The 16,551-nt window shown below is 54.1% G+C and overlaps 5 protein-coding genes across 5 annotated transcripts in view; 3 read left to right on the top strand and 2 right to left on the bottom strand.

Annotated features, from left to right (window-relative positions):
- Positions 1–415: 415 nt before the first annotated feature.
- On the bottom strand, positions 416–586 carry VOLCADRAFT_48762 (uncharacterized protein; the record flags this gene model as incomplete). The annotated part of the gene is made up of 1 exon (XM_002948435.1): positions 416–586. A coding segment is annotated over one exon (171 nt), but the record flags the coding sequence as incomplete, so codon positions are not given.
- Positions 587–1,933: 1,347 nt separating this feature from the next.
- Positions 1,934–3,501, top strand: VOLCADRAFT_88885 (uncharacterized protein; the record flags this gene model as incomplete). Its single annotated transcript, XM_002948566.1, has 3 exons — positions 1,934–2,008; positions 2,331–2,499; positions 3,236–3,501. The coding sequence occupies 3 exons, from the start codon at positions 1,934–1,936 to the stop codon at positions 3,499–3,501; spliced, it is 510 nt and encodes a 169-aa protein (XP_002948612.1).
- Positions 3,502–7,552: 4,051 nt separating this feature from the next.
- VOLCADRAFT_88884 (uncharacterized protein) lies at positions 7,553–11,849 on the top strand (the record flags this gene model as incomplete). Its single annotated transcript, XM_002948565.1, has 10 exons — positions 7,553–7,911; positions 8,255–8,341; positions 8,786–8,945; positions 9,121–9,312; positions 9,434–9,502; positions 9,916–10,047; positions 10,411–10,520; positions 10,824–10,968; positions 11,287–11,355; positions 11,703–11,849. The coding sequence occupies 10 exons, from the start codon at positions 7,553–7,555 to the stop codon at positions 11,847–11,849; spliced, it is 1,470 nt and encodes a 489-aa protein (XP_002948611.1).
- Positions 11,850–12,369: 520 nt separating this feature from the next.
- On the bottom strand, positions 12,370–14,991 carry VOLCADRAFT_103945 (uncharacterized protein; the record flags this gene model as incomplete). Its single annotated transcript, XM_002948434.1, has 5 exons — positions 12,370–13,474; positions 13,765–13,876; positions 14,553–14,635; positions 14,702–14,852; positions 14,913–14,991. 5 exons carry the CDS (start codon positions 14,989–14,991, stop codon positions 13,282–13,284), a joined length of 618 nt encoding a protein of 205 aa, XP_002948480.1. The 3' UTR covers positions 12,370–13,281.
- Positions 14,992–15,958: 967 nt separating this feature from the next.
- The window catches only part of VOLCADRAFT_103944 (uncharacterized protein), a gene marked incomplete at its 5' end in the record, with an annotated part of 13,082 nt that continues 12,489 nt past the window's right edge, over positions 15,959–16,551 (top strand). Inside the window, 2 exons of the mRNA XM_002948564.1 lie at positions 15,959–16,194; positions 16,471–16,545. Of these exons, the coding sequence (XP_002948610.1) occupies positions 15,959–16,194; positions 16,471–16,545 (311 nt within the window). The remainder of the gene's footprint in view (positions 16,195–16,470; positions 16,546–16,551) is intronic.

The raw sequence follows: 16,551 nt of genomic DNA, 5'->3' as shown, positions 1-16,551 counted from the left end.
AGCTCCTGTTGGTGTGGCGGTGCCGGCATACGGCCATTGGGGAGTGGGGAGGGGTCATAGGGGAAAGAAACAAAGAAGGAGCTCCCACAGTTCCCACAGAGGCGGTAACTGTGGGGACAAGAAGCAAGGGGTTAAAGGGGCCAGAGGGAAAGGAGGAGAGGGAAAGACATGACATTTCTATGATGTAAAAGGAAAAAAGCAAGTTGTCAGCTGCCGGCGTCTAAAGGACCAAATGAAATAGATTCCAAAAAGGGGGGAGGATGGGATGTGACATGGGGGGGGGGTTAACCGGGAGGGGAGACGAAATACACAAGGTATGGTGGGCTATGTGGTGGGTTGTGTGTGATTGGTGGGCTGTGCGTAACAGGAGGCTCCGAACATAACATGAATGGAAGGTACGACACGGCGCCACCCACCTCCGAGCACCTTCGAACTCCCGCAGATCCTGGAACTTGTTGCATTGCTGGCAGAACCGCACCTCTTGACCGTGAAGAAAAGACACATCGGCTTTGAAGTGCCCCTCGCATACCGAGTACCGCTGCAGGTAAGCCTTCTCGCCAGAAAGGTCCTTGCCACAGCCGTCAACCTAACAATTAGGACATCAAGTTAGCAGCAGTCGCAGCATCACCATATATCACCATATCACACATACGCCTAGAGAAGATACGTTCAAACACAAGCAAGGCAGCATGATCGGCGTGCTGATAATTTCGAAATTAACATAACATGTTCTTTAAGATAGAGTTCTCCCTTAAGGCGCATCTCAACTCGCCCTGCCAGCGCCAACCCGGCCTTCCCAAAGGGGCAACAAGTCAACCCATAGAGCACAGCATCCTGCATAAAATAATAACCAGCAAAAACAATAAAAAGAATCAAAGCTGATGCCACAGGCGCAAAACTAGAGAAATTGAACTTTGCCCCGGTCAGACAGCGACATACGAACGTTTAGTTGCCATCAGATTATGTATCAAAGACCTTGTGACGAGCCCGATAAGTGCTTTGCAGAAACGATTGCTTGGATGCCAGGCAAGACAGGCAAGACGGACCTGGCACGTCGAAGGCCGTGTTGCTTTTCGCGACTTTTTCGGAAGTAAGGTGATATCAGTATGGCCGGAAGCATGCCGCAATTCCTCGCCAGTCTTCCGTGCATCCGCGCCTGGTGACCAGCCGATTACCCGTTTAAGCTGGGAGGGCTAGGCAAGGCAATGGCATATCCTCTCACCCTGAACACGTGCAAACCCAAGGTAGGGATCCATACTGTAAGCTGTGGAATCCCATGCAGCCTTGCTGGAACCTCGCGCGCCCTCACTGGACATGATGACTTTATCTTACACTCCCACAAGAAAGTTCAAATTTCCTTGATTATCGAATCATTTAGATCATTTTTGCTTAAGCAGCATAACGTTCATAACTTATCAAACTTGCGCGTCCATTTATACGTAACCAAAAACTATTTCTCCTTGGAATCATCACAGCAATCGACGTGACTATACAGTTTCTGTAGATACCCACAGGCATCGGAAAGCTATGCAGTACAAATGTAGTGTACCTAGGGTGTACGATTCGTGAGTTTAAGGATACGGCGTAGCTGCAGGCAGGTCAGCCTGAAAAACTACACGAAATGGGTGAGCATGCACGAAATGGGGGCCCTAGGCTATAGTGAGGTCTGCTAGAGGCATACCTGAGCAGGCGAATGCCATGCCAAACTTCGGGCTCTTCGACACTTGCAAGAATGTAGAAAAATACTCCATGCAATGACATAATTTTTTTATTAATATTGCATAACAATAGTTGCCATGTTAGGTTACGGTCACCGGCACTTGTGACCGGTACGGTAATGTTGGACAACGTTTTGGTACACACATCTAAACTCCTAATTAATCCATTAATCTTAACGAGATAAATAACTTGGTGCTTATTTGGTGCTGCCTTTATGTCTTGTGGTGTCAATTTCCGATTTACCGGGGTACGATGTAATTCGGCTTTGCGGCAATACGGACAATACATGGTGAGACCAAAAGCCAGACTGCTGCGTCGCATAATAAATCTTGCGATAATGAGCTGAGAGACAAGCTGGACAGCCCATTACTGCTAAAGAGCCGCTGTGCGTTGCTTTTACATCCTACGGTGGGTGCCCGTAGAAACTGCTCAAACTAGAAACACCTCAAACTCCGGCGTACAACTAGTCCTGCTGCCGGCCTCACGGTCATCCGCCGGGACATATATGTGACTTGTAGCACTTGTCTATCAGGGGCCATGGCTGGTGCCCGCCCGGCAACTTGACTCGCGTGTCGAGTCTCTCCGTCGGAATTCATCTGCCGTCCGTACAGGGGCTGATGGACACCAATTGGTTGCAACCGCCTGTCTTTTACTCTGTGCGGGTCTTTATCATCCTGCCCTTCCACTTAAATGACAGGTCTTATGGACTCCATGCGCACCCGAAAACGATATACACTACGACGATTAAACGTCGCATTCAACTGCCCTCACGATGGACACGTGAGGAAAGGTACGAAGGTACTTGACACCGATTTAGGGTCACATTGGCTCACAGGACAATGAGATGGGTACGCTACTTCATGTTACCCTGGGGGGCTGGCTCATTTCATCTTACTCCTGGACATAGATGCATGACGGGCATCGCACCGGAAGCTTGATGCTCTTGGCATTAAGTGCAGTGCTCGTGTTCATGCTAGGTCTAAATATGCCTCGCATCCGGGGGCCGTATTGGATGGATTCATCCTGACCAGCTCTGGGCGACCCAGGTGGACATGCTTTAACCAGCCTGTGAGGTAGGTCCTCTCTCATATTAGTCTGCAGTGGCGTTATGTCCCACCTCCCATCTGCGAGGTTGGTAACACGCTCATGCACGCGTTGGATCTCGTACAGATCCGTGTTGCAGCCCGTCCATGCCCGATTTGCATTTCGTCCAAATCTGTGTTGCATTTCGTCCACAAGATCGTAATGCAATGCAACCGCCCCAGAGGCGAGGCCAACCATTCGGTAACAATTTATCTTGTCCATGGGGATTTTGACCCTGGATGCGCCAGAGGGCACTCCAGGTGGGAGCCCGCCAAGCTGCGTCTACTAGCCACGTCGTCACCAGCTCAACAGGTTTGTGAAGCCTAAGATGCTGTAGCCTTGGCTCCCTCAAGTGTTCAAACCGGTGCAATCCACAAACACTGAATGGCGGTGTGGGACCGGGACTGGCTGTCCACGCTGGTCCCACGCGCAGCTGAAACGAGCATGTTGGAGCAGACTCTCACGAAGGCATGCAGCTGCAGCTGCGAGATGCGCGAGCAGTACGACGACGTACAGTACCGCGACGTGAAAGACACGCGACGTTCCGATTTCCTTCAGTTCTGTACGGCCCATGAACGGAAGGCTAAATCACGTCGTGGTAAACTGCAGCTGCCCTGGAAGGCGGAACTCGAAATGGGTTGGCCCTGTGAAGGTTCCCATCTAAAAATCGCAGAAGTCATTAGCACAACCACCTCCTAGCGATGTTGAAATCCGTCACTTTGGCCGCTCCCGTGAACATAAGTGTTGGGACTGTTGCTTGGAGCCTGTTGCCATCCGCATTGTTTACTAACACCTACACTATGCAACCTATTCCAGAGATCTACCAAGGAAGCAGGCCCAAGCGTGGCCATCAAGAGGGACATCGCATGAAGATTACACGTAATTCTTTTTCTTCCGCCGTTGGGCGCATGTCAGCATTTTGATTACCATACGTCTGTAATTTTGCTGCAGCAGTCATGTGTGTTAGTATAAAAAATTCCTACAACGGGTTGCCAAACTCCGCCATTCCGCCGCCTTCTCTTCTGTTCTCTAAATTTTCTTTCCTAATCGGCCTGCCTGAAAAGGCAAATTTCCTTTTTAACTATTTTAGCATCTCTTTTGAGGAAAGGGCCTCTTTGCGTTGGATAGAAAAACCGCGTGGAGCATACCCAAGCATGCCTTCGGTTCCCCTCCCACTTTCCATTTCAATACGCATCAGCTCTCATTTGGGTGTAATCTTTAACGCGGAATAGGACATTCGGACCGAGCGAACTTATATTCATAGTATCGCTTGGGATGTCCAGGTAAAGGGCTGTCCCTGCTTGTTTGCTTAAATCTGGACTCAACGATTAAATCGTATGCGTGCCATTCAAAATTATGGATGAGTATTGGTTACCATACGTCGGGAATATATCAATTCAAGGGCATCGAGGAGATGTTAGGGTCTCTATACAAATTGCACTTTGGCACCTGGTCTGTGGTACGTTTCGTCGGCATCAAATGCAGCTGCAGGCAGGCAACTAGGGGCACACCAATGCCCCCTTCTGCTGCCTCCCTGAGTCGCCTTCCGGCAGGGGTACGCACTTGGGTAGTGAATGCAAAAAAAGGTTTCTTGAATTTATCATAATTGCGATGACTTTTTATGTTTATTATTATCCTATTAGTGATATTCTGATGGACGGTTGGCGGACGGAAATGCTGGGAGTGGGAAAGTCTTTGGCGAACACCAGACGCGACCCGCCAGGCGTAATTGGATGCCAATCGGGCCTGCTGTTGATGCTCCCATGATGCTCCCCAAATATTCAAAACTTATTGCAGATATGTGTCGTATTAAAAAGCTAGCCGTAAACACCCCTCAGGCGCCCCGCAGGCGGACACTTGCTCTTTGGCAAGAACACGTCAGCATGAAGGCTGCCCCATTGGGCAAGGTATACTCTACTCATCCCCTCCCCTCGCCAGGAAAAGCATACCCTTGCAACGAACTGCTGTTTATTTTGTTTCATCTCCATAATCGTTGTCATAGTCATTACCATAAGAAGGCAAAGGCGGGTGGGGGACCGACTGTAAAAGCCTCTAGAGCGGCCCATGGACGGTGAGGTGAGTCCAAGAGAGAGCTCAACCCCCCTGCTCCAAGCACCGCCCTGCAGCGCACCTGCCGCCACTGTCATTTGGACCGTACCCCCGACTCCCCAGCAGCCCCGTACCAGCTACAGGCTAAGTGAGTGATATCCAGGGCGGGTGTCCGGGGTCCCGCAGCGAATGAACGTCTGTAAGACTGGGCACATGGCACATAGCACATGCTGGGGACATGGTGTTGATCGGAGGGCCGGGGAGGAAGGATTTCGGGGCTTTTAAGTCCTCTGAGCCGTCGGTCAACCAGGTGTGTCTTCCGCGCCACCTCCACCTTCCCTCAATCACGCCCAAACACACACACACACACACGCACGTAAGCTGGCCATCGCCGGCATCGACCTTCTCCCCGCCATCTAACAATCGGTTACCGGCAGGGCGGATGGCGTAACGGCTACATCCGGCCCGCTGTGCACCGCCGTGCGAAGGTTGGGACAGGGAGGGTAGGCGGCCCCGCGCGCCCTGCAGGGGGGGTAGGCGGGCTGCATCCCGCAGAGAGAGCATCGCTCCTCGAGGATGTCCCGAAGTCCCATTCGGCGGCAGCCAGTCAGATGCGCTTGCTGCGTACATCAAACACTCCCGCCCCCGTCTTCACATTGGCTGTGCTTATCGCCAGGGGGTGTGCACATGGCGGGGCCATGGTGAAAAGAAGAGGGGCTGAGGATGGGAGGAAGCTGCGGAAGCACCAGACGTCAGAAACAGACATGCATGCTTGCGTGTGTGCTTGCATGCCTGACCCTGGTAAACGCGGGCCTCAGCGGAAACGATGGATACAAAGCAAGACACAAGGTTCAAATTTGAATAACTTGCAAGGTCGTTAATAACGAGCGCGGCGCTGGGCCGTGGCTTGGAGATAATAATTGTTAGTTAAGCAACATAATTGCATGGAAAGAAGGCAGCTATGACCTCCTTTGCAAAAGTCTGCGCGTTGCATTTCAGGGGCGTCCCGTCGCCGCACGTGACCCTACGCGACTGGGAAAGCTTGAAAGGTCGTGAGCTGTTCAAGCCATTCGAGCTGTACCGCGGCAGCTACAAAAGTCTCGGCCCTCTTGCCTAATCTGGTGTGAGTTCCCACATGTGTCGAAGCTTGATGCGGTTTTATGGGACATCGTTATGTTTGATAGCTGCTGGTATGCATGTGAATGACCCAAATGTCATTAGCGGTTTATCATAAGCCAATTCTCTATCATTTCGCTGCGTTTTTGGAGTCGCGTTTGCAGTATCGATTGCACAGTCTTGCAGCAGCCGTCAGCACCTTGGATAACAAGCACAAGCGAGGCGTGTGCTAGCCAGTTGCTTCCATGACCTTATCATTCATACAATATCAGTAATTTTTTTTCGCCGTCAGTCGCGAGCGCAATCGATGAAAATCGGGGGCACGTAACCAAAAAGGGCTCGAAAATAATTCCCTATTATGTACTATACCGCAGAGCTGTCACAATGTATTGTATTTAACGTCCTCATGTGCGCGTTGACTTTACTCATACGCCCATCTCACTTGTTCCCCGTTTTCTTCGCGGACTTATGGCCTTCAGAAATCACCTTAATCGCGCCGAGTTCAGCCCCTTGCCCCCCTCGTTGCTTTTAACAAGCGGCTCTGCGCCACGTCCCGTGCGGGGCTACCCTGTCCGCGCAACGCGGAACGCGTCGCGGAGTTGGAGATTCCGTTTGAGCGATTGCCTGCGTCATGAAGTGTATCGCTGATTTCGCGTGTGTGGTATATGTTGAAAGGGGGAAGGGGAATGTAGATAAACCCACAGCCCGACGTCGAACGCCGCCTAGTCCTCTGAATCCCTGGTCCCCATAGGCCTCACCGCCGCTGCCATACCAGCGCAGCGGAAATCCATCACCCTTGGGCTGGCTAAAAATGGCAGATTTAAATTTAAAGTTGCATTCGTTAAGAATTAAATGCGTTCGCAATCGACCTCGAGAGTCTCTCCGCGCTGGGCAGGATTCCTTGGCAGCCGAATGACCGGTGACGCCCATACTCGTGCATCGCAAAGGTAGGGGAACTGCGGTCCAGGAGCGCCACCTTTTGCGTGGCCTCCCACCATTTTAATTGCCGTCCGCAATCAAATGCATCGTAAGCTCTCAATCTCCCCAACCGCCCCGGCCGGCCGGATAGCTAACACCCGCGCGCCGAACCAGCACGGACAGAAATGCGTGAGTATGCCAGTGGATAGGAATAGGGGGAGGTGCCGCGGAAAATATGCCGTTCGGTTACGCGCCTTAAACGGAGAGAGGCGCACTAAACAGGCCTCCTATGCGAAGGGGCGGCTGGCGGAGGAGAACCCCGGATGAAAGATAGTGAGGGTGAGACTGTAAAGGCCCGAGCCAGCGGCGACAGCCCAACTGAGGGCCTAACTGCCGCTCTGAAACCAAATTTCGGAGCTCAATCCCGGAGAAGGGCATCCCAATCGTGACTCAGCATGATCAGGGAGCTACGGTATCGCTGACGATAATCCAGCCTTAGGGCTCATTTCTTATTTGCTCTACTTTAAGGTTTTCGCTCGCGTGTCCTTTCCTTGCATCGTCCCTAACTAATGTTTTTGTCATAGGCATCTTGCTGGAGAGCTCCTTCTATAATGCAACCTTAGTAAAGTCTAATTTAATTTAAAAGGTCTGGCTGTACTTTGTGCAAATGTCGTCAAAGCGTCAGCGCTTGGCGGTGGAGATGGCGACTGCAGACCGGGCGGCGCTGCCGGCAGTGTGTTACCTGCCAAGCATAACGGGAGCCGGCGGTGCTGCATCTCCATCAGAGGAACCGATATCCCTTACAAAACGGCTAAAGTTCAATTTACACGCCAAGCAACGTCTCGGCTCAAGCATCCAGCTGGCCCACGCATCGCTTGGCGACATAGAGTTTGTCGGGAGAAGCGATGGGGAAGAAAACAAAGGAATGCAACATTGCTGCTACGCTCTTGCCGCTTACCGTCCGGGCGACAAAAAGCTGCAGCTAATGCATGTGGCAGGGGATCACCTCTTTCGACTCGATACGAGGTACGCAGCGCTGGGCTCTTGGGAATGCCCCACAACCCTCAGCGCATGTATTCATTCGTGCAGCCGCTTGCTTCTTTCCGGAGTTAGCGCTGGCAGGTTTGGCGTTCCACTAATGTCGATTTATTCGCTCCCACCCGGCGCTTTTCCGTTCCTGTCTTGGTCCTCACCAACTCCGCCTGCCCGACAGTCCGGGGGCTCTGTAGTCCTTTTCTCATCAACAACTTCCCCTTTCTTTCCTCGTCCGCCTGTGATTCGTCTTCCCCCTCATCCGCCCCTCCTTCCGTGCCCTCCGCTTCCGCCGACCCCTCCCCTTCCTCACCTGGCCTGCCGCCCCCCCTCTCAGGCTGCAGGGCCTGATATACGCGCCTACGGGTGCGGGTGCGGATGAGGGCGAAGGGGCGCGAGAGAGGCGGAGGGCGGCGGCTCGCAAGTGGGTCGTGCGCTGACAGGGGCTGACAAGGGGGGCGGGCCAATGGCCCCGGGTGTGACGTCAGGATGACGTCCGGGTGACTCCTATCACAAAAAGGGAGATGTCCTTGGGGGGGTTTGGGGGGAAGAGTGGGTAGTTGGAGTGGGGCTGGAAGGGGAGGGGAAAGGGAAAAACAGGGGTTATGTAGGGCCAGAATACCGCTGGGCGGAGAGGAGCACCTCGAAACGGAGGAAGGAGGAACTCGTATGTCCTCTTGTAAGCTCTTATTTGTCTGCCTGTCTGTCTACCTGTGTATATGTCTGTATGTCTGTCTTTGTATGTGTCTAATAAATTTAGATAAGTTTTGGGGTGTTGCCCATTCTCCAACTTGCACTCGCACCATCCGTCACGCTTGTCCTCGCCGAATCCCAACACACGGACCACCAACGACACAACGCCGCGCAGGCTTGTGGATGAGTTCGGTTCCACTCGCCGTCGCCGCCAGATGACGGCTCGTGAGGCTGGTGTGGTGGTGGCGGACAAGATCAGCGGGGGGGACGCGGTGCAGGAGCTGCTGGGGAATGTGGCCGCCCGGGGGCAGGAGGGCGGCATGACTAAGGAGGAGGTGCGTGTGTGTCTGTCTGTGTGTATGCCTGATGTATGCATGTATGTATCTCTATCTGTGTCCACCTATGTGTGTATGTGTGCGCGGGGGTGCCTCTACCCCCATAAACGTTGTAACCCCAAAATTACCCCCCACCCACAGCCCCTGGTCCTCCCCCCTCCCCCCCCACCATCAGGTTTTCCGCAAGGCCTTTGCGCAGCGCACCGTCCCCCCGCACAACCCCGCCGCCACCAACGCCGCGGACGCCTACCCCCTGAACCTGCTACTGGGCAGGCCCGGCGGCGAGGCGGCGGCGGCGGAGGACGGGGCCTCCCTGGTGGGCGACCTCCACGTCTCGCAAATACACCAGTTGGCAGAGGACGAGGAGGTGGGCGGCAGCGAGTGAGCGGGTCTGTCTGTCTGTCTGCTTGTCTGTCTGTCTGTCTAGGTTTAGTTGCTCCGCTGCATTCACTAACTCCTGCCCCCTCGGTTGGTCGCCTAACAAACAGGAGCTGGATAAGGCCCGCGCGAAGGAGCTGGTAGGCGGTGGGGAGGTGCAAGCCTGGGGCAGGGTTCTGGTGGGATTTTAGGAACTGTGGGGATCTCATACATACATACATACATACATACATACATACATACATACATACATACATACATACATACATACATATACATGCGTACGTCTTCCAAGTAACTCCCTTCCGCTATTTTCCTGACTGGATGCGCCAGAGTGCAGTTTGCGCAACATCACGAAAAGAATCTTTGTGGCTGTTCACGATCCTCCGCCATTTCTCCTACCTGCTTTCGAAAGGTGATTTCCTCCACCTCCACCTCCACCCCAAGAAACCTCCTCCCCTTCCACCTCCCCCCCCAGGACCCAACAACCCCACCACACCTCCACCACACCACACCACACACACACACCCTCTCTCACTCGCAGCCCTCTCACCCAGGTCATACACGCCCCAAACCCCACCCGGCCCCTCAGGTGCACCCCTACGTGCTCAGCCGACTGGGAGCCCTGCGGGCCCTCAAGAACCAGGACACGGCGGACTGCCAGGCGCGAGCTCGCCACCGGGCCAGGTACCTGGCCTTGCTGGCGGCGCTGCTGCGACTGCTGGTGGGTACTTTGTGGGGCGAGGGGGAAAGGGGAGGGGGAAAGGGGGGGGAGCAAAGAGATACCTGTACGATGTTCAGATAAGCCGTGGAAAGGCTGCGAACGGCGCCCGTTGTTTCTTCTCGAGGGTGCGGGGCGAAGGTGTGTGAGGGGAGGAGGGGGGTTGGGGGGAAGGGGGAAGAGAGGGGGGTTGGAGAGGGGGGGGATAGGGGGAGGGGGGGGAGAACAAAAGGGAGAGTGGACGTTAAAAAGTCGCAATGGCGCGGCCCGGTGATACGCGTATTTCCACCTTTCTGGCGCTGTTCTTGGTTTTCATCTCCCCCCCCCCTAAATACACCAAATCCCATACACTTGCAACCGTACCAGTCTCGGCCCGTGCTCAGCGTCAAGGGCGAGGGCATCATGGGGTTGTCTCGGGAGCTAAGACTTCGCGAGTCGCTTACAGAGTTCGTTTTGGAGAGGTTCTACGTACGGACGTGGGTGCGGGGGCCGGGGGAGGGGAAGGGGAGCTGGGGTTTGTTGGAGGGAGATTCGTTGAATACGGAAGGGAAAAAATCCGTGACCAGATTTGCTCTCTGTTGCTCCTGGGGGGAAAAGATGGGCTGAGTATTGCAAAAGTGCGTCTTTGGACATTCTCCAAGGTCCCTCCCCCCCCCTCTCGTGATACACGCACACATACACGCACACATACACATACACGCACACATACACGCACACATACACACAAACGCACACGCACACATACACACACAAGTCAATACGCTCTCCCTAACCCGTAGGCAGGATGTGCTACGAGGTGTGCGGTACGAGCGACCCGACGCGCAAAAGCAGTTGCTGTTGTCGTACATTCTCGCGGTGGCCGTTGTGGCGGAGGACGGCTTCCTGGACAAGCCGCAGTTTGAGGACCTCCGAGAGGCGCTGAAGGTGTGTACGACACCGTACGGACCATGTGGTTGGGGATAGTCATGATCCCAAATGTAATGTTAACCTCCATCCCCCTCTTCTTCTCGTTGCCGGTCCCATTGGGGCTTTACTTCCAGAGCCACGGGTCGATGACTTGATCGCTTAGGACTTTTGACGCCTTCCGGCATCTCATTTCTGAATTTCTCTCATACTTTCAGCAATTGTTGCTAAGTAATAATATTTATTTCAGTACGATGTTTATTTACAAGATTTTATACTTTCCCCTTTACCCCTCCCCCTCCCCTCCCTTCCCCGCTGCTGCTGCCGCTGCTGCTTCAGCTGGATGCCGCCAAGTTGGCTGCTGCCCTTCAGGAGCTGGGCTGTGTAACCCGGAGCGTCAAGCTGGTGGTGAGGGGGGCCTTGGGGCCGGGGGGGTGGAGGGGTGTTTGGGGGTCCGCTCCTTAGCGTAGAGCACATCCCGGGTTGGTTTGTACGTTTGTATGTATGCAGGTGGGTATGTATGTATGTATGTATTTCACCACTGTCACTCCTGTTGGGAGGTGATGAGGATGATGGGGGCAGCAACTGCTGCTGATACGGACTCCCGTTGCTGCTGCGGACTTCTGCTGGTCTTTTTTCCAATACCCATTCGTACTCCCTTTTTTTACCCCTCCCTCCCCCGCAACCCCCCTTCCCCACACGCGTACACACACGCGCGTACAAATACATACATACTTACTTACTTACTTGCACAGGTTGAACGTGACAACATTCCGCGGGAGATCTCCACGTACACGGCTTCTCTTCTCCGACAGGGCCTGCAGGGCGGTATCGCCAAGACGCTGGAGGAGAGCTTCCCGGTCATTAAGACCGCACGGGGCAAGGGCAAGGGCGGGAAATGATGCGGCCAGTAGCTGCGAGGGAAAGGGTACGAGAAGATTATGATGTTGGGTGATGATGATGATGATGATGTTGGGTGATGATGATGATGATGGAAATGGGGGAGTGGGAGAACGCGGGAGGAGGAGGTCGAGGTGGGGGGGGTTGGGACGTTACATGTGTTTTTTCTGTTAGTGCGAGGGTCGTGAGGGCGGCCGAGGAGGTGGTAGGGGTACGACCTGGCGCCAGTGACGGGAGGGGAGTAGTAGTAGGAGGGGAGTGTTTGTGGAAGGTGGGTACGTGAGTGTACGAATGGCGGGCGGGACTTGTTGGAGATGGAAGTGTTTTAATTTGGTTGCTCGCGGCCTTTGCTCTCTTTTTCTCTCTTTCTTTTATTTCTCTCTGCAAGTACCGCGGCTGCTTCTAAAAGACTGGCGACACAATCGCAGTGATGAACTGCTGGGGAGCGCCACCGGTGGATCGGATGATCTTGCTTCTAGCATGAGAACACGAGGCAAAATGGGTACAGTTCAGCTTGGGTGACCTCCGGTCTGCGTTCCGTTCTGTCAGCATGGGGGGGAGTTGGAGTCCGCTTGCGGACGTGTAGCATTCCGCAGGCACCCTTTCCCTGCCAACCCTGCTTTCCGTTCGGCAGGTTCTCGACCGCGTGCACCACTTGAGCTAACGAGAACGTATGCCACGTGTATACGGACAAAACCTCGCTGTGCGCATGAAGCTAGCACTCGCAGGGTGGTGCGCCACATGCCACATACTGGTTAAGAGCCCAAATCATTACCATTACCGCCAACAGCAGTACGACATAGTTCGGTCACATTTCCCAACACCCAACAGTGATATATATACGCACGCACGCACTCATACAGTTTATTTCTATTTCACGACCCATCCATCCATCTACTTAGTTATCGGAATAAATAATATAGCGGCGTCAAAAGCATTCTCTCCAAAACCCCCACCAACATAACAGTCGGCTCACTCCTCCGTCCTTTAGCCCCCTCTCCAGTGTAATATGATAATCACTACGGTAGGAGTCATTGAATGCCAATGAATGAAGCAATCACACCCCCACTCCCAGCTTCCCCTTTTCAGCCCCCATGCATGGGACCTCAGCAGCAGTCCGCCCGACACTTCTCCCTCCCTTCCCTGGACTCACTTTTCCCCCAAAATAAAACCGTGCGTCCACCCCCGTCCTTGCCACGCCGCCTTCCTACACACACACCTCTCCTCCCAACACCTCCCCTCTCCCAACCTGAACCCATCTCCACCTACTGAAACTGAATCACGACAAGCAGCCATCAGCGCCTTTTCTACCTCTCTACCCTACGACCCGGCCCCCAAAAAAACAACCCTAAAACGGCCCCCGCTATTCGTCACATCACTCCCCCTCTCCCTCCCCTTCCTAGGGGGGAGGGGTTGGCCGGCCGGTTGTCCTCCTCACGCGCACTCCAGGGGCTCCAGCCCCGCAAACGACTTTCGGTTGTACCACATAACCACCTTGGAGATCTTGGGCGCCGGCAGCCCCGCGTACTTGGCAGTCTGCTTGCAGCTGAACTGCTTGTCAGATGCGCCGTTGCGGCCCGACTCCGGGGAGTGCGAAATCACCACCTCCGAGGGCGCATTATCCGGGCTGCAGGGGCCCCGGGGGAGCCAAAAAACAAATTTGGCAATTTGGGTGTGTGCGGATGGATTTCGGAGAGCGGGGATTGGGAGGCGGAAGTGGGTGAGGTGGCGACAGCTGCACCTAGCACGCAGAACGACCACACGGGCCGGGTCGGGTCGGTGGAATCGGGTCGGAGAGGGCCTTCCTCCTGGCCCCCTCACCTGCTGGCCCCTTTCCCCTCTTTTCCCACCCAATCCATCACGTTCCCATTCTCCCATTCCCCACATGTACACAAGTACACAGACAGGCGTACTCACCGGTTGCACATCACCACCAGCACCGCCTGCCGCGCCTCCGCGCCCTCGGGGTTCTTGATGGTGGCCGCCCGCCACTTGAACCCCGCCACCCCCAGACTTCCCTCGCACTCCGCTGCGAGAGGGGAGCGGGGAAGAAACAACCCACACATATATATGTATATAAGCTGAATTACGTACATACATACATACAAGGCAGGTGGCTGGCAGAAGTTAAGGCCTGACTTCTGCTCCCGGAGGTTCCGGGTTCGAATCCGCCTGCCGATCCCCCGGTGTGTGAGGGGTGTTGAATTGGGAGGTGGCCCCCCATCTTGTGGACGGTGTAGGATTTTATCAACTTGCGAGCTGGCCAGGAACTAAGTTGTGGCGCCGTTGATCCGCTAGATTTGGTTGGATGCTGGTGGTGAGTTGCCGAACTCAACGAATACATTCTGAAGTCGGATGGGGTGAATGGATTAGGGTGCCCCTCTCGCAGGGGAGAGCAGGGAACTGCCTCGGGAAAGGGGGCCGCTGGTGGAGCTATGCCACCCTGTAACAACATACAGAGAACCTCTGGAGGGGTGCTCAGCTTCAGCACTATTCGTGAGCGGATGGGGGAGAGTGTATTGCTGGACAGGCGCAGCGATAAGAGTTGCGGGTGCCTTTATATCGACGCTGTATGGTCATAGCGTGGGGAGATTGTCGTGGGGAACAGCGGCGCCTCGCTAGAGGAGAGGGTATAGGGAAGCCCCTTAGACTGCTCCTGTCGCTAAACGGCCCGTCATAGCCCAAGCTGTTACGCGCAAGCGTACCTTTCCGCTGAGTCTTGAGCTCCAATCGCCCAAAAATAAAGGTATCGGCCGTGTCACCCGAGTACTCTATGGATAGCGTTTTGCTGCGTTCAGGGATAAAACGTTAAGAGTGCGAACGTATGCACACGGTTACCTGGGTTTGCACTTACTTGCTGCAGATAAGACGCACCGATCCAATGAAAGGCTCCCCAAATGACCAAGAGTCCTCAATATAGCCGACTTCGACTCCGGTCAGGAAACCATTCTTGCATTCGACCACACGCCTGGCGCCCTCATGAAAACCAATTAATGCAAGTGGCTCTACACGTGTCCGTGATGAATATTATCAGCGGTTGGTTATGCATGTAATCGGCCCCTCACGATCAGACATACCCGCTACTTCAGCTGCAGAGGCGCTGAGCGCGAAAAAGATAAGCGAGATTGCCAGACGATGCAGCATTACAGACGGCCGGTGACAACGAAAGTGAACTAAACTATGCTTTAGAGCTGCAGAAGCACCAGCTTACGACTGCCTTTACTACAGATTGAAAAGTTGTGCCGCCTATCGGTATGTGATCTAGAAAACGATAGAACCAATCCTGTAGGTTGAAGCTCTACAGAGTTAAGGATCGCGCACTGCGGACCGATGGGGGGTGGACAAAAACAGAAGTTCACCTAAATGCATCGTATTGTCCTTATAATTTGACCCAATCAATACAAGCTATTAACAGCACTTTTGCCTATTCCACTGTCAAAAATAAGGCCCATGCATGCTTTGCACAGCTTGTTCAGGCTTCATTTCAATTGTATATGCTTACCTGCCTAAATACTATGCATTAGGTCATGGAATGGAACGAACAAATGTAAGTGTCCATCCCCCATGTTATTACCAGCGCGTTCATTTGAGCGTGAACGTTACTTCAGGATTATATGACCTCCAATTAGTCAACTTGAAAATATAACTATCTAGCTTCTAACCTTGTGAACAAGGTATTCAGTCCTTCGGCGCTTATACCTTGTCAACCGGCATGAGATTTTGTTAACCTTTAGGTAGCATAAGGAAAAATGTTGCATCTTCATATGTTCTGGAACTTGCTAGATGACTTTGCCGTTGGGGAGCGCCTGACCGTCGGCATGCGAAATGCTGTGAGCATCCTTTCGGCGATGCGTCTTGGGGTGATCAAAGGGATGCCTTAGGATTTACCAAAGCAACTAAGCCCCTCTCACCAACGTAATTATTCCTTTCCCCTGGCCGGTTGCAGAACCCATTTGACTAGGCACGGACTGGCACCGGAGCAGCGGCGCGGAGAGTGAACCCACCAGATATGGTTATCGATATCTACAAATTACCATTAGCATAGCGCAAAATTCCAACTCCATTTCCTACCAACGTCGTCGCCAGTTTGCATTTTAGTTAGCAAGTCGCCATGGCGACCACGTTAATGGGTGACACCATCGCCGCTGATGTCTGGATGCGCGGCCTGCGCGATGGCGATGCGGCCGTGTGGAGTAGGCCCGTGCGCTCCCCACGCCTGGACGCCGCCTACGCGGCGGTGCACGGTGGCACCGGCCAACCGTTCCCAGACGACCCCCTCCTGCAGCAGCAGCTACAGCCCTACCGAGGCGGCAGCAGCAGCCGGGAGAACTCCCCAAAACTCAAACGGTGAGCCCCACCTCACTCCACCTCGCTCCACCTTAAGGCTATTCCTAAGGACCGCTTCTCCCTCGCCGTTCTTCCTCTCTGGCCCCGCAGCCCATCACCTCCTGTACGGCACACCTCCTGCTTCCCCCGAAGGAAGCCCTCGTCCCCATCCTCTCTCTTCTCTCTCCTCTCTTCCTACCTACCTACATACACACCTGCTTACTCCTCGCCTGCTGTTTACGGTTTGTCTGTCTGTCTGTCTGTCTGTCTGCCTTTCCGATGTCTCCCCCCCTGCAGTAACAACAGCGGCAAGCTGCAGGGCGGAGTGGAGGCGGAGGGGGACCTCCGGGCGGTGGGGCTGTGTCAGAAGCCGTCANG

The sequence above is a fragment of the Volvox carteri genome (genome assembly GCF_000143455.1).
Source record: "Volvox carteri f. nagariensis unplaced genomic scaffold VOLCAscaffold_10, whole genome shotgun sequence".
In the NCBI taxonomy this organism is placed as follows: domain Eukaryota; kingdom Viridiplantae; phylum Chlorophyta; class Chlorophyceae; order Chlamydomonadales; family Volvocaceae; genus Volvox; species Volvox carteri.
Note: the sequence above shows the minus strand (reverse complement) of the source record. Positions and strands in the feature narration are given on the sequence as shown.